This window comes from Periophthalmus magnuspinnatus, chromosome 11, assembly GCF_009829125.3.
Source record: "Periophthalmus magnuspinnatus isolate fPerMag1 chromosome 11, fPerMag1.2.pri, whole genome shotgun sequence".
Classification (NCBI taxonomy): Eukaryota; Metazoa; Chordata; class Actinopteri; order Gobiiformes; family Gobiidae; genus Periophthalmus; species Periophthalmus magnuspinnatus.
The window spans coordinates 18,712,149-18,736,346 of record NC_047136.2 but is presented as its reverse complement, the minus strand read 5'-3'; the positions used below and the strand labels follow the sequence as shown (position 1 = coordinate 18,736,346).

General features: G+C 37.8%; 1 protein-coding gene across 1 annotated transcript in view; it reads left to right on the top strand.

Moving 5' to 3' along the window:
- Positions 1-7,169: 7,169 nt before the first annotated feature.
- Positions 7,170-24,198, top strand: part of eepd1 (endonuclease/exonuclease/phosphatase family domain containing 1) — a 38,342-nt gene continuing 21,313 nt past the window's right edge. The window contains exons 1-2 of the mRNA XM_033975469.2: positions 7,170-7,395; positions 8,429-9,331. Coding sequence (XP_033831360.1) covers positions 8,484-9,331 — 848 coding nt within the window. The 5' untranslated portion in view covers positions 7,170-7,395; positions 8,429-8,483. The remainder of the gene's footprint in view (positions 7,396-8,428; positions 9,332-24,198) is intronic.

Here is a 24,198-nt window from a genome sequence, read left to right as displayed (position 1 = left end):
GTTGATTAAACAATAGATTAATTTATTTTGTTTATCGGTATAAAATGTTACTTAAAAAGTCTTGGTAAAAGTTTGAGTCATTTTGGGTTGATGCTTCTGTACCTTCTTACTTTAGTTCACACATTCTCAGCACAGCACAAGTGGTGAGAAATCAAGATACTGCACGTCTACATGCCACAGTATCCTGGATACTATCAGAATATCCCAGTGAGAGGATCCTAGTTTATAACCACAATGCTGGCTTTTCCACGATACTGAAACCAGGTTACTGTATTTACATGGACACAAACAAAGCCAGGACACTCAAAAAGATGCACGCATGTACGCATGTAAATACACTCAGTGTAAACTCTATGTTTTAATATAGTTTATATATTCTGTGTTAACATGTATTCCTGTTTTTCTGTTCTACAGTTTTGATGAGATGAGAGGAGGCAACTAGATGTACTAGGTCAGCGAGAGCCATGCTAATATTACCACCAAGTTCAGCATGAAATATTGAACAGGTTTGAGTGTAGACATTTTTGGAATTTTTGGAAGCCAAGGGATTCCTAGTATCACATGTAGTTCACGTGAGTCTCTCATTTGGGTTGCCTCTGATCTGAGGGGTCACTACCTAAACCCAGCACCTGTGGCCAATCATGAATCAGTGCTAGTGCAGCCTCTGCAGCTCAGAGAGGGAATTCTGGAGGATCTGGGTTTTCACATGAGGCCTGTCCATAAACTGAGAATGAGAAAACCTTGTGTATGTTTTTTATCTGCAGATTAAGGAGAGCACAGTCTACACACAGCCCCTTTAAATCCCAGAACATTTAAAATACTCAACTGTGAATGTAATATGGAAACATTCATCTTTGAAATTTGTATATATAGGTTTCGACTTCCTTTTAAATATTTTGACTTTTTCGGGACTTTCCCCATTTTGGAAAGATAATATATAAAATATCAATTTTTTCTATCATACTGAAACCCATGTGATCTGCCATGTGTCTGCAGCAGATCACATGGCAGTATTAGACTCTTTTCAGTTGTCCATTGAGATCTAGGAACTTTCCCTGCGTTGACCCAAAAGCTTATTAATGTTTTTCTAGACTTCCAACACGGCAGAGCAGGCTTTTTGCTAATGTAGTCAAATAAATGGGTCAAAGTATTGGCCTTTTGCACATTTCCCTGTTTAACCTGGTCTTCACTGTTCATGTCAGATAAGGAGAGATACTAAATACACCACACAGACATAGTTTTAGTATACCGTGTCCTCAATAACTCAGTACTGGGGGAGAGGTGAATGGGACTCCTTTTGTACACGTTAAATTCATTGCAACATTTTTAAAGGCAAAATGAATATTTAACCATTAAACACTGATAATTAGAAAAGATCTAAAAACATGTGTCATTTTAAACTGCATGTTACCATGAGGCTGCCTTGTCTTTTTTTTTTTTTTTTTATTAGTGAAACAAATCAGGTGCATTCTTTCCCTGAGGTTGTGCCCACTAAGGTTAGCAATGGGTTTGATTGACAGTGTTGCTAAGTATTACCTTTAACAGCCTCGCTCCTGATTGGTTCTTTGGTTGCTACGATACTCACAATCAAAATTCCAAATTTGGAACTCGGCTCCGAATTGTCCCTATAACTGCTCTAGCCTCGATGAGTTTCATGTGACTGGAGCCAGACGCTGTGGGTGACGTCACACTCACTTAGTCCACTTCTTTATATGGTCTGTGTTTCACTACTATTGATAAAACACTTTTTTGTTCATTTGGGTTACATTTAAGAGCTGGCAATAAAGTCAGTTTGGTGAAGATAAAAAATAAATGATGAAATATAGTGAGAGAAAACATGACATCGCTTAAAGCACTCCCATTCTGCAAAATCAACTTTTCAGAGCTTTTAACCATGTTATAGTTGTTTTCCTTCTCATTTACCCTCATGAAGTTGTATTTGGAGTGATTCAAGCCGCCATTTTGCCGATCAACTCCTTCTTTCACCGCCACGTTACACACCCATTCCTCTGTATTTACTTCCTTTTCCAATTTTATTTTCTTAAATGGTGATACATTCAGGATTCAGCAGCACTGTGCAGTTATTTTGGTACAAATGAAAAAAAATCCGTTACTCACTAGTGTGATGTGCAGCTTCCATCGGAGGAGCCGACAGCTGCATGGCGCTTTGTTGTGATGACGTTTATGATGACGTCAGCTCCCATCAGGCAACGCAGTTTTCTAATGTAGGAGTCAGCAGACCTGTTTCTTTTATTAAGTAGTTTTAGATAAATATTGCGATTTAAATGTCCCAAATAATAACACACTGATCCACAGGTGTCACAGATTATAGCTCTATAGCAGACACAAGCACCATGTCTTTTTTGATATAACAAAAAATAACAGCTAGAAAAATATATTAATTTTGTGGGCTACTTTTGAAACTGTAGTTAAAGTAAGCTAGGATAACTAAACATGCTTTTAAAATATTCATAGTAATTTATTGATTGCACACAAAACAATATTGCCTTAAAGGTGAGCTGTGTTTTGTTTCATTCACACATGTCTGAATAATGTCTGTTACATCTCCAAAGCTCAAAATGCACAGTTCCACCTTGTGATGTCATGAAGTGGTAGTTTTCAAGTTAACAGCTCCTTTTACCTTTAGCTCAGTAGAGATTGGCAATTCCACATGCAAATATCTATATCATTCTGATGAAGGTGTATGAAGCACTTACAGTATTACCACATGATGACATCACAAGGTGGAACAGAGTGTTTTCTGTGTGAGAGAAATACACAGTGTAAATATGCAAAATTTGTGCGTTGAACATGTGTGAATAAAACAATACAGTACACAACTCTACTCACAACTAAATTCATTCAAAGGGGTGACAAGTAACAAATACAAATACTCATCTTAATGTAACTGAGTAGAGTTTTGGAGTAAATGCACTTTCTGAGTACTTTTAAACCCGTGCTTGTACTTGTATATATTTTTCGCTATGTAACTATACTTCTACTCAAGTACAACATGTCAGTACTGTTTCCACCACTGTTCATTCATTCTGTTAATCTAATCCTAACATTTTCTTGTCCATATTCAAACATAGCTGGGACCCTTTGGACTGGCCCAGAGGAGGGCAAACATCAGCCGCTCCACTCCCCCTCCTCCTCTTCCTCATAGTGTGGTCGAGTTCACCTCTCTTCTGATTGGTCAGCGGTCTGCTCAGGACACACAGGTAGAACAAGCTCAGCCAGTCACAGCTGTGTCCTCCCAAAACCTCATTATTAGATGATTGGTTAGATAGCAACCTCCCATGCCCCAGCTCGTTCATCTGTTACTCGGAAAAGGGGTTCAATGGGGTTCAATATTGAGGTGGAGAGCAGACTTCCATAATGGCTTTTAAATGTCAAATTGTAGATGTTTTGACCTGGTTTATGGTTAATATCACGGTAATTACTGAACATATCCACATAAGCAAATGGCAGATTAAGGTGATATAATGTTGTATGGTATTATTAAAAAGTGATCATCTTATTCAAATATACAGACATGATTGTGGTTTGCTAAAAGAGCCTAAAGTGTGTTTGTTTTTCTAGTGCTGACTTGGTTTAGTGGGATAGTACCTGTGCTAAATACATATCATAGTTTTACATAAGTTTAGTGGCAGTTTGTGAAGAAAAAAATAGAAAAGAAAGGTACAAAAATACAGGAAATAGTGAGTTTTAAAACAGAATCCTTCTACCTACAGTATGTCACCAACACATCCATAATGCAGGGACAATTCACACACAAGAAAGGTATTTTTTATTAGTCTCACCATAGCAACTGTGCAATTTGGACACGTTTTGTCACTTATTATTAAGTAATTAATTCATCTTTGGATTTATATAGCATTCTCTCCAGTCTCGACGGCGGGAAGCTACTATTGAAGCTACAGCTGCCTTGGGACAGACTGACAAAAGCGGGCCTGCTAATCTGTGCTATCAGCCTCTCTATGGGTGGAAGAGTTTTGCTTAAGGTCACAATGACAGTTTTTTGCCATAGCTGCCCATACTGCCTCCTTAGCTTCTGTTGAGAGGCTTTGACAAACCAGTATGGGCATTATGGTTGTTAATATTATGGTTGCTCGGTAACAGTGATGAGTCACGAGGAAACAAAACAAAAATCTAGAGAAAACTAGATTATTAGTAATATCTAAAACATAATGTAGTTAACTATGTTTTAGTGAAATGACCTGTCTAACCTCTTTTACGCACTTAAAAAAAAAGGATTTTTGTGCCAAATTTCTGGACCTAATCCCTACATCTGTACATATGATAAGGTTCAACATAAAATAAATAAACTGTGAATTCCTTATACAGGACCCTGCCATCCGTCTGAGATTAGGCCAAATTTTGTCACTTCTTTTAATTTCTTTTTCTCCCAAATTTGGCCGTGTCTCAAAAAAAACAAAGCCACTGGCCAAGCTGTAGGTGAAATGTCAGCGGTTTTACAAGGCTTTTCCTGTAGCCCCCAGAAAACACATTACAACAGGGCTAGACTGGTCTGGACAAACCCATTTTTCAAGTTTAGAATATACTAGCAAAGGTGGGTTATATTAAAAACAATGTCACTGGCCTGGGGTGACTGTTCCACTATGGGTGAATGTCAATCATATCCTAGGGTCATAATAAGGCTCCATGCACACTTCAAAATAAGGACTAAACCTGGACTAACTATGTCTATATCAGGACTATTATTTCTATTATACATTAGACATACATTAACATTGTTCTGTTAAAATGGTTTGAGAAGAAACATTGGTTCAATTGGGTTCATCAAACTAAAACATTGCACTCAACTATAACTTTCATCTACATAGTCAAAGTCCATTTGTAGTTTGTCAATGTGTAATTTGCTCTACAAATCTGTCCATTATTCATTCATTTAAGTTTGTGAAGTTAAGGGGTCTTATTAAAGGATAATTTGCAAACACCTATAACAATTAATCATAAACTGAGACTGCCAGTAGAGGCTTAACGATAAACCTACACCACCGGACATGTTTAATTTACATTTTTTGGGGAATTATAACAAACATCTGCACAACTACTACAGACATGTTCCTTCTTTTTCAAGGGCCCATATTTTACCATTTACTGATCTATGTTATACTGTTGTTACCTCGTCAAAAACATACCCGGGGTTCATTCACACATGTTTAAAAACACACAAAATCTGCATATTTAGGATGAGTTCTTCTCTCAAACTTAAAACAATCTATTCCACCTTGTGATGTCATCATGTGGTACAGTAATACAGGAAGTGCTCCACTGTGTTCTTAACTTCACATGCCTTCATTACAATCATTCAATAATTTGAGCCCTGGAATTGCCAATCTATGCTGAACTAAAGGTAAAAGGAGGTGTTAACTTGAAAACTACCACTTCATGACATCACAAGGTGGAACAGAGCATTTTGAGGTTTGGAGATGTAGGCAGACCAATAATAAAGGGTTACTCAGATATATGAATAAAAAAAAACACAACTCCAGATATGTTTTTTGATGAGGTAACAACTTTCTAACATGGCATAAAGCTCACAAGAGTCAATTTTGCATAATATAGGAGCTTGAAAATCAAAATTAAGTTTGCGTACTGCTTATATATAAAATATTACAAAGAATAAAACCCTTTTTACAGGCCATTCCTACCATATTATCAATGTAACTGATCTTATTCTAATCTTACTATTTTGGCAGTGTTAAGCACCATAGCTAGCTATGCATATCATTTAAAAATAGATTGTAATCCTACTTTATACACATTGCATAAGGTCTGGGGTCAGAGGGAGGTGGCGGTGTCCAGTTGCTGTACCATGGGGTTATTATGACTTACTATACCTCTTAAATGCAGATTATCTTACTAGTACACTGTTACCCAAGTGTTTGTTTGTTTATTTGTTTATTTTATTTCAAATCTACATATGACACAATTTACATCACATCTTACATCATAAATTGGCTCTCCTTTGAAGGGAGTATGGTGGATGTTTTTGCTTAAAGAAATCCAAGCCCCCACTAAAGTGTACAGCTGTTGGCTTCATATGAACTGAAAAGTCTTGTCACTTGTATGTATAGCTGCAGTATGTCATCATAGACTTACATTTGTTTGATCTGATCTATGAATAACAGTTTAGATTCATTACATAACAGTATGAAGGAGAGAAGAGTGCAGAGGCTGGGAGAGAAATTATAAGACCTCCCTTAGGCCTATTCATTTCATTTAAGGTAAACTCTGACTATAACCATAAAAACCTTGAAAAAAAAAATCACTTTTACTTATTTATTTTTACATTTCTTCCTATTTCTTTGGTTAACTGCAATTTAAAGTTTTTTGGCTCATCTCTACCAGGGCTGGCTAGTCACAGCTGCACACGCCCCCTTCAGTCTGACAGGCTACAGGAAGTGTCAAGTCACCTGTTGTGCATTTAGTTTGAGTAGTTAGGCCAAAATTGACTGTACGGCAGGTTTTTAAGCTGTATAAATAAAGTTATGTAGCTTTTTGTGAAACAACTATTTTAGAAGTTACCAAATATTGCATTTCTACTACAGATTTTCTGGGGTGTAAAGTAACTGATTACAAATACTCATGTTAATGTAACTGGATAATGTTTTCGGTAATGCTTTTTGGTGCAAAAAGCATTACCATTGTGCCTGTACGTGAATATAATTCTGGCCTTGTTATAGCCACAGGACTTAATTTATGTAAAATACTGATATTGAAATACTGAAAAAAAAAGCCACTAAAATCTGTTTAAACGTAATTAGTACTCTGAGTAATATTTTTCATTTGTACTTTTTTCTTTTACTTAAGTAACCTAAAATTTTGGTGGCAGTACTTGTAGTTATAACTGAGTATTTTTTTAGCCATGTACTTTTACTTGAGTATTTATTCTAAAAATACAGCAGTACTTTCATTTAGGCTATTCCAAAACATTGAAGTAGACTTGCCCAGAAGCACACATTAACAATCAAATGCAGTAATAATGGTTGTATTTTTAACTTTCACGTTTGTTCAGAGAAGTATAATAAGATTGAGGTTTTGTCTTTTTTTTTTTTCCAAGGGCTTTTATTTTGTCGTCCTCTCTCGCTGCTCCCTGCACTTCCGGTATGCGCACGTGCGGCTTGACTCGCGGAGCTGCGGTAGTACCGGAGAGCGCGGTGGCGTGTGGCTGTCAGTTCAGATGAACACGCGTGTGGACGAGGCCGACCTGTGCCCCGCTAGGAGACACTCTGTCCGGGGGCAAAGTGTAGGCTACACCCCGGGGCTCGTATCCATCTTCAGCGGTGCGCCTCAGAGCTTTATCCGGGAGACAGTGAGTTGTCACGGGTCTGGAGCGGTCCGGACGGGCGGCATGTAGCGTGACTGGTGCGTATGTTCGGAAGAATTTAACGAGATGCAGGGAAGACAATGTTCCAAGTTGGCTTATTTGCGCAGTCAAGCAAAATGTGTAAGGTGACATTTCAATGATGAAGGCAAAGTGTTTTTATCTAGTGGCATTGGCACATGGATACAAGATGCAAAGACTAATACAAAGTCCTGTTTTAATTAATATAGATTAACATAGTTTTCAATAGAGCTATTTTTAAATATTTTTTTTACTACATTTTTTGTATTAATTTTTTTTTTTTTTTGTCTTTTGCAATTAAAGGTTTAGATTTGACCATGCAGTGCCATGGTGCTTTATGCTGGTAGACTAGTAGATTAGTAGAAGCACAAAATGTTGTTGTTGGAGGTAATTGTTAAAATAGAGGGCCTATTTATTTATGTAATATATTCATTATTATTAATATTAACTTGGTTATTCTTGTTTGTTTCCTTGTTCCTATTTCAGAGCATTTTTGGGAGGTAAAATACATTAAATTTATTGTAAAGGAGCTGCATTTTAAAGTTGATTTCCCATCTGTTAAAGTGCCTATGACAAGTTTTCAAGCTTTTCAAGCTAGTTATTACTTGGTTTTGGTGGGATAGTACCTGTGTATATATTCATCATAGTTTTCCATCATTTAAGTACCAGTTTGTGGAAAAAAGTTGAAATAAAAAAATACACGAAGTAATGCTGACTTTGAATTTTGTCTGGTGAGTCTAACTATAATTATTGTGTTATTTATGCAAGGTTTAGCTCTTGTTATCTTTATGGATGCTAGGCAGCAGTTATGTAATTACCTCTATGTATGTCATATCTGCCTGTGTCCAACCAGGAAGTAAAAATACCTTAATCAAAATTTTTAAAAAGCAATTATTTTAGTGTAGTAGTATCTTAAATATAATTATGTTAATTATATTTTTGTGAAATTAATAATCTAACCTGAGATATGTACTTTAAAGTCTCATCAAGTACAGATTTTTTACATAACCCGTAACAGTAAACCTAATGTCTCTCTCTCTCTCCCTCTTGCAGCCTGCTTCTCATAACCTCCTCCTCTTCCTGCACTAATCCCCCTGACAGTTACGCCATGGGTGGGAGTCTGGGCTGCCACCGCTCCATCCCCAGGGATCCCACAGACTTCAGCTCAGGCAAGCGCAAATACAGCGCCGTATGCAACTTCAGCCACATCATGGTGAACCAAGAACGCCTCAACATCAACACGGCCACAGAAGAAGAGCTCATGACCTTACCAGGAGTCAACCGCCTCGTAGCTCAAAACATTGTTGAATACCGGGACTGTATAGGCGGCTTCAAGAAAGTGGAAGACTTGGCTTTGGTTAGCGGGGTTGGCGCTACCAAACTTGAAGCTATTAAACTTGAAATTTGCGTGTCAAGCCGGACAAGTTCATCACAACATTCACCATCTTCAATCCGAAAAGACTTTGACTATCAATCATGCAATGGGATCAATATCAACACAGCTACACCGGCGCAACTTATGAGCATCAAAGGCATCACGGAAAAAATCGCAAAGAACATTATCGCTTTTCGAACGGAGAGCGGTCCATTTAAAACTATTGAAGATCTCGTAAGGGTCGACAATATCAACAGCTCGCTACTGGATAAAATCCGCTCACAGGTTTATGTTCAGCGATCCCGGGCGGCGTCCACGAACACGAATGGCGGGCTTACGTACACTACAAAGTCTCACCCAAGTCCAACATCTTTCAGCCTGAAAAGCGATGACCTAGAGCTACCACCGGGAGGACCCACCCAGATCCCATCGTTCAGGCCCAAAGTGGAGCCTCCGTCCCGGGTGAGGGAGGGCAAGCCTTTGGTGCGAGTGGCTACATGGAGTCTGCAGGCGTGCTCCAGTGACAAGGCCAACAACCCCGGGGTCAGGGAGGTGGTGTGCATGACTCTGCTGGAGAACGAGTGAGTATTCTGAGGCAAAGGGAAGCTGGTAAAAGTCAAGTTGTTTGTGACTCTGAAGTCCTAAAACGTTCAAATTAATTTTAAAGCAGACCTTTTAACCGTATTATAGTTGTTTCCCTTCACCATTTACTCATAGAAAATTGTATTTTGAGTCATTTGTGTATGTTGGAGCAATCTTTAACTGCTGATTTTCAAGATGCCATATTGCCAGGTGCCATGTATCTGTACGTTCTCCAATTTTATTTTCCTAATCGGTGATACACGTAGGATTCAGGAGCCTCACATAGCCAATTTGGCCATTTTAGCAATAACAGTGGTCTTACAGTCCACAGAGAAATGTATCTGACTTATCTCCTACAATATAATCCCATTTCAGCATCTAAATCCTCATACAATGCATCCATTATAAAATCCAACAATGGCAACTCCCGTGCCCTCTTCTTACAAAACCAACTGACTCTCATTCAGTCCACATGCATTTCTCTGACCTGTGCAATAATTTTATGTCATTTTTTTCTGCATATATTGAACATATTCACCTACAACTGCCATCTTTGTGCCATGCTTCAAGTTGCTAACTCTGCTCCACCCCTGCTGCACCTCTCTCCTCATCTCATTTTCAACTACCCCCATCAATAATAATTCCCTTGTAAAGCTAAATTATCTTGTCATTTTGACCTTTTTCCCACCTCCCACCTCAAAGCCTGTCTACCATCCCTCTCTCCTTTTATCACCACTTTCATACACTCCTCCCTCTCTTCTGGTTCTGTCCCCCCTCGTCTCAAAACCGCTCTCATCACATCTGTTCTTAAAAAGCCTGGTTCTGACCCAGCAAACTTCAACAGATTCCGTCCAATCTCCAACTTTCCATTCCTAGTTAAAATCTTGGAAAAAACTATTGCTGCACAGCTCCATACTCACCTCTCTAGCAATAATCTCTATGAACAATTTCAATATTGTTTCTGTCCTCGACACAGCATAGAAACGACCCTAGTAAAAATTGTCAGTGACCTCCTCTTAGCTGCAGACTATGGACTCACAAGTATCCTCATCCTTCTTATCTTATATTTGCATTTGACACCATTTCAGATTCTATCCTTCTTCACTGTCTAGCTTCCATTGGTATCATCAACACTGTTTTCTCCTGGTTTTATCATAAATCTCACTCTAACCCGGTCACTACTGGTATCCCCCAAGGTTCTGTCCTCGGCCCCCTCCTCTTCATTATCTATGTACTTCCACTTGGTCAAATTTTTCACATGCACAATATTTAGTTCCACTGTTACGTAGAACACCCTGACCTACCTCTTCACAAAGCCCACTGCACTCATCATCATCATCATCATCATCATCATCATCATCACAACGTAGTTTTCCCACAACTTCCTCAAATGAAATTGCAATAAAACAGAAGTCCTACTCATGGGAACCAAATCCAAACTCTCAAAAATCAGTAGCCCATCACTTCACTTCATTGATGGCTCCTCCATCTCTCCATCCCCTCAGATTAACAGTCTGGTGTCATCCTCAACAGCACACTCTCCTGTGCTCAAAGGGAGGGAGTGAAACTTATAAAGCATGTTAATACATTGTTTTCAGGGAATATAGCATTTACAAAACAGTAAAAGGTAACAAGGTGCTCTAAATATGTGTTAGCAGGGAATACCACATAAAAGTAAATGAAAGTTTAATGCCATAAAATTTTAAGCAATTCAATAAACCAATAAACCAAAAAATCCATTGAGACAAGCAGATGGCAGACGTCCTGCCAGAGAATATAGTACACCTTTAATTATCCAGCTTAGACAATAGTAGAGTAACAGAATGTGGGTATCTCATTTTTTTGTACAACATTTGCACATCCCACTTTAAATCGATATTTCCAACTGGTATTCTAATGCACTTGGCCAGATAAAACTGAGTCAAACATCTCCTTAGAGAGCATATACTCCAGTACAGTCTTTGTCTAGCTTTTCAGTGGAAAACCTCGTCACACTTTAATACATCACATTGACGCAGGCGGATTCTGGGACAAGCCTTTTTTTAGTAACCAGGACAAACTCTCTCTAACTTTAAAGGTTACACTAAAAGGATTCTTGTGAGCTTTTAGCCATGTTATAATGTTGTTAATTCACCAAAAACAGACCTGGAGTTGTGTTTTGTTTCATTGACACATGTTTGAGTAACACTATTATTAGTCTGTCTACATCTCCATGTCTCAAAATGTTCTGTTCCACATTGTGATGTCATAAAATAGTAGTTTTCAAGTTAACAGTTCCAGGGCTGAAATCATCCAAGTGGTTCTAGTGAAGGTGTATGGATTTTAAAAACACAGAGCACTTCCTGTATCACCACATGACATCACAAGGTGGAACAGTGTTTTCCGTTTGAGTGAAGAACTAAATATGCAGGGTCTGTGTGTTAAACGTGTGAATGACACAAAACACAACTCTGGTTATGTTTTTGATGAGGAAACATTATAACATAGATCAGAAAATAGCATAATGTGGGCCCTTTAACCTTACACAATATGAACATGTCTGAAAAATGTATAGCACAGTAGTCGTCTGTTCTGAGTTCCCCTTTGGCATAGAAAACCAAACATCCACAGATAACATGAAAATAGGTTACTGTGAAGCAGGTTAATCTATAATGACAACATACTTCTATCTGTAAATGAATACTGATTAATTCAATAGCTTTATTTGAATTGAAAACACTGATGACGTGCTCTGGATGACTCGATCAGCCAGAGTGCGCAGGGACATGCTGAAGCCCTTAAGAAAAAAAGCTACTATTTCAGATACAGTATTGACTTAGATCATATGACTACCTGCTCGCCCGTCCTGTCCTAATTCATTTCAGGATATGTGGCTCCTAGCAGGGCGTGTCCTTGTTGGCATGAGAAGATGTTGGCGAATTTGTTTTGTTTTGGCTGTGGATTGTTCAGCTCATGTTGTACTAGGGAGTGTTCAAAGAGCGTAGGGAACATTGCGAGGAGGATACTAAAGGGCACTACAGGGCATGTTTTGGTCTCACCACAATAGAAGTAGGCTCTAAGGTAATGTAGACTGCATCTGATAATGTACACTGGGTTAACAGTATGTAACATGGGCTTAGCTGCTGGGGTTGTTGGATGTGTTCACACTAGGGCTACACAATATATTACAAAAGTATCAATATCGCAACATACTCAATATATCACAATAATACTGATGTTTTAGTTCTGTCATGCAGCTCTGCATATTGGCCCAATTAAAACTGCAATCAACTTCTCTGAAGTCTAGATCATGTTGTACTAGGGTGTATTTAAAGGGCGTAGGGAGCATTACTAAAGGGCACTACAGGGCATGTACTGGTCTCACTATAATGACTGTATGTGATACTGCATTGGGCTAACACTGCATGTGGCTTGCAAGGGTTGTTGAGTTCGTTCACACATACCGTAATCCTGGTTTGAGCTAAGTTGAGCCCCGATGTCCTTCCTTCTTTTGAATTAGATTTTGTTATAGATTTTTTTGGATGGATAGCAGAAATATGAAAAACTAACTGCTTCATGACATCACAAGGTGGAACAGAGCATTTTGAGCTTTGGAGATGCAAACAGACTGATGCAGGATTACTCAAACATGCGACTGAAATGGAACAACTGCAGGAATGTTTTTGGTGAGGTAACAGCATTGTAACATGGCTAAAAACTCACAAGAATCAATTTATTGTAATTTAGGATCGTATGATATAGAGAATAGTGAAATTAGTGCTTCTCAACTAATTTGTCATTTAACCTGAATAGTCACATTTTATCAATTAACCAAATAACCTTGACATCCCTTGTCCAAATAATAGTTTGTGTATTCTAGTCTGGTCACTGGTTTAAAACCTAGCTAGTGAATTTCTTGTCTCTTAGTGTGTCTAGTCATTGCTGGTGATCTGCTCTGTGCTTTGATAAGATTTGTCGCCATAACCACATGTGCTCGACCTCCATCACCTCCATAAAGGGCCTGTGCACTTCCTGTGTTCCCAGGCCTAATGGCCATATTATGGTTTGATTGTTTGAGGGAACAGGAGGCATGGGGGAATTGTCACAGGCTACACATGGGACCTGGAAATAAATAAACAAGTTAATATGCATTTTTAGTTTTAATTTATTTATTTTTTTAAACGTAGAAATTGCTGAAATTGCTGTGCATAAGACTGTGTCCTGAAAAATGGTCATTTAGTGGGATTGTCTTGGATCACAATAATTTTGTCAGCTATTGAGAGTGTTCAAGTTCTATTAAAGGCACTGTAAATGATTTTTACTGTCCTAAAAATGTGAAAAACAGAATTAGTTCATTTAGCGATTTGCAGTAGTACAATGTTATTTCTCAGAGCATCCTAATTATTCACCGCAATGACTTTCTAAGTGTTTTTTATAACTTTTAGAGAGAGAGTTTTTCCGTGACGGTAAAGCTAACGATTAACATGCTAATACGCACTTCTTTATTACAGGATGATAAAATGTTCTCTAATTCGAGACAGCACACAGCGGACGTATTTTGACCTTAACAGCTCTTTATATTATATTTGACGTGGGACGAGACACATTTTGCTCAAATTGTTATAAAATTGGCAAATTAACCATCAATTTCTCCGCTTCATGGAATTGATCACTTTGGTTACTTGTTTTCAATTATTGTTATTGAACCATTCCAGTCTGTTAGTGACTTAATTCAGATGGCCAGTCACTATGCTGTTCCAATACTACAAATATGTATTAACCACACACAAAGACTAAACTATACCTTATATTTGTCTACTTGACCTATTGGCAAATCTTCATTCTGGTGTCAGCAATGTTTTTTTCCCTCCCTATTTTGTATTTCACTTTTAACTGTATAGTACATTTGATTTAGCTTCAGTTCAGTTTATTGTGAACATGCGTCCTGCTGTCATGTCCAGTTACAAAGCACTTATACTGACTGTAAACCTGGAAGTAGCGGAGTTAGCGTTCTAGGAGTTGTTAACATTACCTGTGGTGCTTAAACTCCTCTTTACCCAAGGATGCAAAAAAAGGCTTTGCCCCCAGAAGGTTGTGAAACACGCTTAAAGACTCAACCCTAGGCCTGTCACAATAATACATTTTGAAGTATCATATATCGTTACAAAAACATCACGATACACGATTAACTCTACAGACAACACGTAATACCAGTGAACATTTTTATAACTGAACCACATTGCAAAAAACACAGCAAGCAATAAATAAATGGCACAATTAAACATTTTAGCAGTTAGCGCTAGAAACCGATCTATAATGTGTCATAGATGTTACAATAAAATACTTTCTAATTAGATGCAGACAGTACACAGCTGACTTATTTTGACCTCAAGAGCTGCTTTTAATATATATCTGTACTGGGGCAATGGAAATTTAGCTGAAATACACGGAAAAAATCAGGAACAGGAAAAAATATTGCTGATAAGTCCATCTGATTATTATTATACAACTACGATGTTAGGAATGTTAGGAGAAAGTACTTTGAAAAATCCTTGGAAGCCGGTGAGTATCCATGGAAGTGGTCTCCTAAACAGGGTGGGAAGCCGGTATGGAGTGTTTCCTTATTCCCAGGGTTGTGTTGTTTGAACCATAATAATGCTGAGGGAGAGTTGACACGGTTGTTGGCAGTGTTCCAGACTAACACAAGGAGCTACTGCAGTTCAATGACCCCATAGTAGAGGTTACTGCAGAGCTAACAGTACTACAGACAGGCAGACAGTTGGACGGGCGGAGGGGGGGAGAAAGAGGAAATCAGCTGAGACGAGGTTACTACTGGTCACCGTACTTACACATTACAAGGCTTTTTCGCAATACTTCTATATGGAGGAAGGATGAACGTTGAAGAAATGTTAGCTACGTCTGCAGTATTATGATTAGATGTTTTTTAGAGGTGTTATGGAACTTTTGCCAACTCATTTTCTCCGTGGTGATATTGTTTTGCCATCTAGCTATAAAAATACCCACATGGGTTTTTCACACTGATACCAAATGTTTAGAATCCAGAGTAACCGTTGGTCGATAAGCTCTGTTGATAGTTTTGGGACGATCTGTAGAGCCGATTTAGAAAAATCTGTAAGAGAGCTGTGTAGTCTTTGTACTAAAGTGTTTAAATAAAGCTTTGTGTGTATTAGGCAGGACGGCCAAAACTAAATATCAGCCTGTGCTGGGTGATAGGTGATATGACTACTCAAAACAATATTATTATGCAGGTGACATAATAAAATCTATCTATCTTGCGTCTATTCAGTTAGGTGTTTTTAATTGGTAAAACAAAACACAAAAAAACATGGACTTTGCCTCTATAAGCAACATAGAGATTCAGCCATTTCTTATCATCAATAATCAGCTTTAATCTTTTTAAAGGAGAGGCCAGTCCTCAGCAAACACATGTGATTTGGAGCAGATGAAAGTGGACTATTTTTTGTGTTAAATGGCAATAATTACATTTCAGTATTATTGATTCCAGTAAAGATATATGGTATAAGTGTGTGTTAGCATGCTAGATAGATTGATAGCAAATCTACGCTATGGTCTCTGAAAGATGTCCAAATCGCTTATAAACTCATTGCAGTGAATAATATGGATGCTCAGAGTGCATAAGGTAAATGAGGAATAACTTTCAGTTTCTCAGTAAAAATCCTTCACCTTTTAATATTGAACATCATTTTTATTTGTTTTCTAAACATTTTTTGCCATAACTCCCCTCCTTACTCTATGGCTATTTATCAAACTTATCTTTGTACCTTGAAGACTGAATCCTTTGGCAATACCATAATCTGACTCAGCAGTGATGGAATGCTACAATTTTATGTTACAATTTACATTTTTAGTGGTTTTGCAATCGAGTCCATTGACAGTTTATCCCGGGCTTAGTGACGCATACCAAACAAACACGGGATCCTATTTCTGTTCTCATAACATAAGGCATATATTACAGCTGTGAACCAAAAACAATACAAAAGCATGACAAACCAGTATGTCAAGTATACACCACCCAAATACACCTACTAATGAGGATACAACACAATATAATGTTTATATATTACTGCTACTTCTTTATCACCAACAGCGCACACATATACGTTTACATCTGCCATGAGTTAAAGAAAGGATATTACAATTCTTTGGGGTATTCATTGTTAACACATAATGTATTTATAAACCATCGTTTTACCTTGTATTGTTTTTTGACACTCCACTTACCTCCCATACTAAGTCACCCCCCCTTCATAGTGCTATCACAACACAATCAATGTGTATTCAGCTAATGAAACTACCGCACATCACACCAGGTTTGTGAAGTTGTAGTGTATTGTTTTGAATCCTGCTTTTGTTTATTTATGGAAAATTTATGATGTGGGAGCATGGATGACATTGCTTTGCCTGGAATATTTAGTAGTTTGGCGTTAAACCAATCTGTCGCCATTAAAACAAGAAAGTGTGTTAATGTGTCAGTTAGTCCCACCAACTGAATACATGTGATACATTAAAGTTATACTGTTATTCCAGGCAAAGCAACAACATCTCTATTGAGAGGAGCAGGTGCTTTTCCTATTCAGTAATCATTCTATTTTGTTTTAAATTGTTATAGCAGCAGTTCAGAATTTTCATTAAAGCCACAAGCAGCGATGTTGACCTTAAACACACACTAATAATAAGAAGCTGCTGAGGAAAAATGCCACTCGCCAGTTACTTCTCTACCGGCTCTGAAACCTATGCATTTACATATTAGGGCTTTCAAAGTGAATAATCATTTCAAAAGTGTGATTCATCTTCTTATAGCTCCAAAATACCTTGAAAAACACGTATTCTTTCTATAAACAGGCTTTCCCCTCCACAAACGTGACGGGTAACTTTTATTTTGCTTACGCTCTCACAGACAGGACACATGATTGTCGTGGTTTGACTTTTTTCATTGGTTTCATAGTTTAAGATCGTGACGTACTGAAAGCTGATGTCTTGAAAGTCACAGCAGATTTGAAGTACCACAAAGAGGAAGACCGCACAAGACGGAGCGTCCTCTCAGATAGGCCTGTGGGTTGGGGTTTGCTGACTATATGGAAGACATGTTGTGTTGTCATAGCATTTTGGCTAGCAACGTTTGTTTACATATCTTGTCAGTATCATACCTTTTTACGAGTGGGATATCATAGTGGCATATTTGGCCTGCTCAAACTGTAGATGCAGTTTGCAAGTTGGCAGCAAGCTAGCACACCTGTCATCGCCTATCGCATTATCAAGTCATCAAATACTTTTTTCTCAAGCTTAGTTTAGCATCTTGGCATCAAACTACAGGCCTTTTAACATTTTATCATCTCTTTGCAAAGCTAACAAAGCTCCTATTTGAGAAAATAGGTGTTGAAGAGACCATTCAATATGTTTTAGTGGATTTGTTTTTGTCTGACTGTAAGCTCCAGCTATAAAAGTTTGTTTGCTTTTCATGACTTATTAACAAAACATTGGCCTTTGCAAGCATCATAAAACCATAAACCTTATGTTGACTTTCACAGCTAAAGAAAACACTGGAGTTTTACAGCAAGTAAACATGTTCTAATAACACCAGGAGAATATAGTTACCTCTGTTTATCAAAATCTCACATTTGTATGGCAATCTAACAAATGTGCTAAAACATAGTGAACCACAAAAGTATGGAAATAGGGCTTTTTACAACAAACATTTATATCATCTCGTTGTAGTGTTTTGAGATTTCTTTTTAAATTATGAATTGATACTCAATATTCAAATTCTGCGTATCTTCAAAAGAACTTTCACGATACAATCAATATTTCAATAGTCTGCTCCTGAACACTGTTTAAAGCTCCTATATTACACAAAATGGACTCTTGTCAGCTTTAAGCCATGTTGTAATGTTGTTACATCTTCAAAAACATACCTGGAGTTAGGCCTGTGACGAAAACAAATTTTGAAGCGCTATATATCTTATAGAGATATGCTGCGATAAACATTGACACAATGACAATAATGCAGTAGTATAAGTAGCATTAAATGGCATGAGCTATAAGAAATAAATAGCAGAATGAAGTAATAATTAGCCATAGAAGGTACTTTTTCAAACCTCTACAGTTCAAATCTCATATTTCAGCAAAAATACCCCAGATCTCCGCACTTTTACAAAGAAATTGTAATTATAAACAGTCTGGTAGTGTCTTGTCTTGTATGGCAGTGTGTGTTTTAGTGTTTAGTGAGTAAACCAGAGGAGCCTGAGTGTGCCCGGTGCTGAGCTGGTACAGGAGGTGTGGAGTGGACAGGTCTGTGGCTGCTCATGTGGAACTTTCCATTACTGCAGCGATTCACAGCTAATAAAACCGACAGTGTGCTCTGGACATAAGTCACTGTAGAGTTTCACCTATTGTCTTTGTGCTAAATAAGAAATCCCTTTGAATCTGCAGCACAATGGAGGAAAGAGGTGAACAAATCAAACTGCCTGACATCACAGGGCAATGCATCTGCTGTAATCACATGAGCGAAGACTTATGTGTCCACAGTGTCTGAGAAAACAAGATGTTATCATAATGGACATGATTGACAAGTGGATTAACCAATCAGAGAGACACATGTTTAGGTCTGTCACGATAATATATTTTCAAGTGCGATATAATGCTGACAGAAATATACATGATAAACGATAATATTGAAACTAATTTATGCCACTAACAGCCCAAGAGCAGAATTATACCACAAAAACTATGCTAAAATTTGACAGACCTGTCAAAAAAAAAAAAAAGCAAAAACATGATCTGAAATAAACAGCCGAAGGAAACACTTTAGTACTTAGTTTCCACTTAGTTTGCATCTGTAATGAGTCATAGAAGTGATTTAAATCTGCTCATATTGCTAAAAAATAACCATAAATATGACAGAAGGGTGAAGAAAATGTACACACAATAAATATTGATCCTGAAATAATATTGTTCCAGCTTTCTTTTATTGAACGCTAAGTCGATATAGGAATTATTATGACAGGTCTACGCATGGTCCATTTGTGTCAAAACAAACATGACGGCTCATGAGTGAAAAGTGAAAAAAAGAGGAGTGGCTCATCGGGCTACTGTGTAATATACCCAGACTGCAGCTCTTTCCGCTGTATCAGGAGTTGTTGTTGTACAAGGTTGTGCCCCCTGCTGCTCCTGTCAGCGCTCGTTACACCACCACAGCTCTGTGCACAGCTCAGGATGCCCTTATGTCCTCAGAATTCAAAAGGGAGTTTGTAATGTAGGTATTCATACCCCAACTAAATGTCAGTACACACTTTAAAGAGAGAGCATTATGCAAAATAATTTTTTTTAGCTTTCTACCATGTTATAACATTGCTCCCTCATCAAAGGTATCAAAAGCTTGAAGAGGTTTTATGAAATTCATGTACATTTCAGTAATTTAGTGATCTTTCGTGGGCCAGATTCAAATCCTCCTTATGGTTGGCTGTCAGTACTCAGCCCATAAGCCTATGCCACCCATGCTCAAACATGACAGTTCTCCATAAATCTACAAAAACTATATATATATATATATATATATATATATATATATATAATCTCATTGAAGTAAAATACCTCCTCTTTCAATAGGAATGTGGCTGCACAGGGACACATAAAAAATTGGGACTGAATCTTGGAATATGATCTTGAAAAGTCAAGTGTAGTTGAACAGAAGGTTTTTGTATTTTTTTTTTTTTTAACAAAATACTTAAATTTTAATTTATATTCAGTTTTTTTATGTCTACTTGAAGCATTCTTTTCCAAAACGTGCCTTTTTAAAATGTCATCAGATACTTGCAGGGCTTTGTATTATAATGTTTTCAAAAGCATTAGACAAAAATACATTGCAGTCAAATATTAACCTATCTTGATATAATCCATTACAGATTCATTTCATTGATATCTGTAGATGGAACTGTCATTAGTTGAGTCATTAGCTGATTTTGTGTCAATCATGCTAGTCATGCTTGACTATATTTTCATTATTTTACTCGCCATAAACAGTTAAAAATGTTATCTGCCAGTTGAAGTTTTAGTTTGCTATTCATTTAAATTAAATAGAAGTATCTTGTTCTTTTGTTTTGTATGACAAAATATGTAAGATGCTGCAGGGAAAGCATACATGGAGCAGCATAACCAGGTGGCGTGCATAGTGTACAGAAACATCCGTGCAGAGTACAGACTGGAAACCCCAAGGTCAGTGTCAAACACCTCCAAAGGTAATGGAGAATGATCGAGTCAAGATCCTGTGGGACGTCCAGATACAGACTGACAGAATGGTGATGGACCAACCGGACATTGTAGTGGTGGATAAACAACAGAGCAAATCCGTTGTGTTGGACATCACAAATCAATCGCAATCACTTCCAAATGTCAAAAACAATTCCGCTTATAATATTTTATCTGAATATATCTTATCAAGTGACGGGAACATCAGGAAAAAGGAACATGAGAAACTAGAGAAATACCAGAGGCTCAAAGAAGAGCTGGAGAAGGCCTGGAAGGTGAAGGCATCAGTGGTGCCCGTGATCACTGGAGCACTCAGGGGAGTGACCCCCAAACTGGAGGAGTGGCTACTGCAGATTCCAGGAAAAACATCAGACATATCAGTCCAGAAAAGTGCAGTACTAGGAACAGCAAAGATACTTCGCAGAAACCTCAAGCTGCCAGGCCTCTGTAGAGGACCTGAGTGTGGAAAAAAGGGGGTGAGAGACCACCCGTCAAGGGTGAGGATGCGTTTTAAAAAAATAAATAAATATATAGGCGCTTCATGAATGTGTATGTTAAATGTCTAAGCAGTGCCTCACAGGTGGGGATTCCAGCACCCAAATTGTAGACTGGCACTGTGCCACCTGGGCACCCACAATGGAAGCCTAAATGAGTCCTTATAGGCCACAGTGAGCCTGCGGAAAGTCCCATGTCCATAATTCCACTACTGAGGGGTCGTGTAAGTGGAGTACAGTACACTCTGAACAGAGAGCACTTAACATCATGAGAACACACACTAAATTTTCTCACCAACATGCGCATACATTTTACAATTGAAATTTGAACCAGATATTTTGGAGCACCTATTACACTCAGAGACCATGTTTCTCTGCATTGATCTGTTTGCTCAGGCTTTTTAGGAGTTAAATGTGGTGTTAACATGAACTTTGAGATCATATTTAATTTATGCAGAAGCATCTGGGGTGCCCAGCTAAGGACATTCTGACATATCAGAACAGAAGTAAGTACATTAGGAAATGATTCATATGTTTTAGCAGCCATCTTGTTTTTTTGGACTCTACTCTCTCCATCTCTGCACCAGACCCCCTCTCTTCACCCACTGTGTCCTCATTTATAATTCTGCATGTTTTCCATTTATGTCAGGCCTGTCTGCTGCATATTCTGATGACCCATGAGCCTTCATGTTAGGGCTGGAATATTAATCTCAATTTAATAAAAATCTAAATTTGAATGAATTTGAACATAATTGGCAAAAGCTACAATTTTTGAAGTAGCATAATTACCTCCACAAACAAGATGTCCTGTGTTATTCTACATAAATGAATGTTCTGAAATGTGATTCTTATATTAGTTTGTCAGTTGTTTTCCCAAATCATTCACCAGTTGGCCTGATTCTCATCCCGCCGATGACGAGGCCAAAGCTGGGGTCACACAGGGGTCATATTTGGCGTGAGAGAAGTGGTATGGGAGCCAAAAGTTCCAGTTGAGAGTCTGCAGAGCCTGGTGGAGTGCACTGAGTTTGTGATAGCAGAGGAAAAGGGTATTGTACTAGATGTTTGTTCTAAAAACAGGACGTTTCTTATGTAACCTGGGGCAATAGAGCCGGGTGGGGCAGGATGGACACAGCATGGGATTATGACAAATGTAAATATGGGAGAGGAGGGAGGTCCTTAAGCAAAATATTGAATACTCAAATTAAAAAAAAATATTCAAAAGGATGTTTGTAGAACTAAAACATTTTATTAATTTAATTTTAAAGATGCTGTTGTAGAATAAATTGAAGTAGCTCGAGCGTTGGAGGAAGTGCCATGAGCCCAGTCAGTTGTAGGGAGTATTATATCTCTGATGACTTAGGGCAAGATAACATAGTGCTCATAGTGTAGGGCTGGCACTGCACAGAAACACAATTTAAGGTTGGCTACCTGCTTGCCTTTAGGGGGATATGATTGCTTTGGTGTCAGTGTTTTACAGTATGGTATAAAAACTGGTCCATCTTGCATTTGTTCAATTACAGTTGTTTTTTATTGGGGGGAAATAAAAAATTTATGAATGAATGCAGTGTTACACACATTCTTACTGTGTACAGACTCGTCTCCATGGAGATGGATAAGTGTAATGATTTGTTGTGGAATGTTCTAGGCAAAGCAATAAGCTCTGCATGGATACAAGCAGGTACAGATGCACACCATTGTCAATCAAACAATCAGTCAATCAATATCACTTTATTTGTCCCCGAAGGGCAATTTAAGCACATGGAGGAGTAAAATACAATAATAATAGAAAAGCCCAAACAAGGGGGAGCCACGTGAACTCAGGAGACACAACAGAAAAGCCTCTCATAAGCTCTCATTCAGTGATGAGTCGGGAATGTCTTCTGCCATATTTGGTGTAGAAAATCTGTTGCATTGTTTTAAAACGTCGTAGCATTTTAGAGTTAGCTGGTTAGTAAAGCTATCTCCATGCGGGGTCGCTATTTAATACTTTATGCAAAAATAAGTTGACACCTTTTTTTTACTTATTTGTATTCTGTATTTCTGATCATTTAACCCTAAGATCAGTGTCCAAGTTCCTTCCTAAACCTTACTTGTGCAACCTCCGTAATCCTCGATACTTGCTCATAAACACAAACAGATACTAGGTTGCATAAAGCAGTGCTGGACATTTCACATGGATTACTGCAGCATTAGTAGTACTTCTTATATTGCACCATCTGTAATCACTGGCTTTAACTTCACGTATAACACTATACTTTAACACAGGCTGGATTTATAACTCAAAAAATGGAAAGTGAAGAACAGCTATACAAGAAACATGAAAACAAAGGAATATAAAAAGTGCTGTACCAGATTTTTACTGTCTTAAAATTGTGGAAAAAACAGAACTAGTTCAAACGGTTTGCAGTGGTTCAGAGTTATTCCTCACTTACCTTTTACATTCTGACCATCCTAATTGTTCACCGTGATGGATTTATGTGCTTTTCACAAGTCTGAGATACCAGTACAGATACTGTGATTGTAAAGCCAACAGCAACTAGCATGCTAACATGCACATCTGATTATCAGACAATAAAATGCTTTGGATGCATCAATCCAGCTTTTTCAGTTCTGATAACAATGCTGATACTGCAGCTTTAACTAAACAGATTTTATTTCCTGTATACAAAAATAAAATAAGACAAAACTGATGTAAATGTTTATTTTAATTGTTATTTATCTTTTAAGTAACTACAGAACAACTTAATGAAATTTCAAACATTATGAGACTACGACCAGGAAATTATCTAATTACATCATATTACATACGTAATATGTCCAAATGGGATAATGACTGAACCAATATTTGAAAACCTATATCCAGTCCAGCTAATTTTCCAGCTAAGGTGTCAGTATTGGATCGGTGCATCCCTGATAAATAGATGCAAACTGCACCGACTGCTTTTGACTTTAAGAGCTGCTTATACAATATATCTGTACTGGGACAAGACACAGTTTGCTCAAATACATGGGCAAAAAATGGGGACAGGACTTTTAAATATAGTTTTAAATAGATTAATCTTACAAGGTGAAGAAAATCACTGTGATTGTCCCTTATGTTCTGCTGT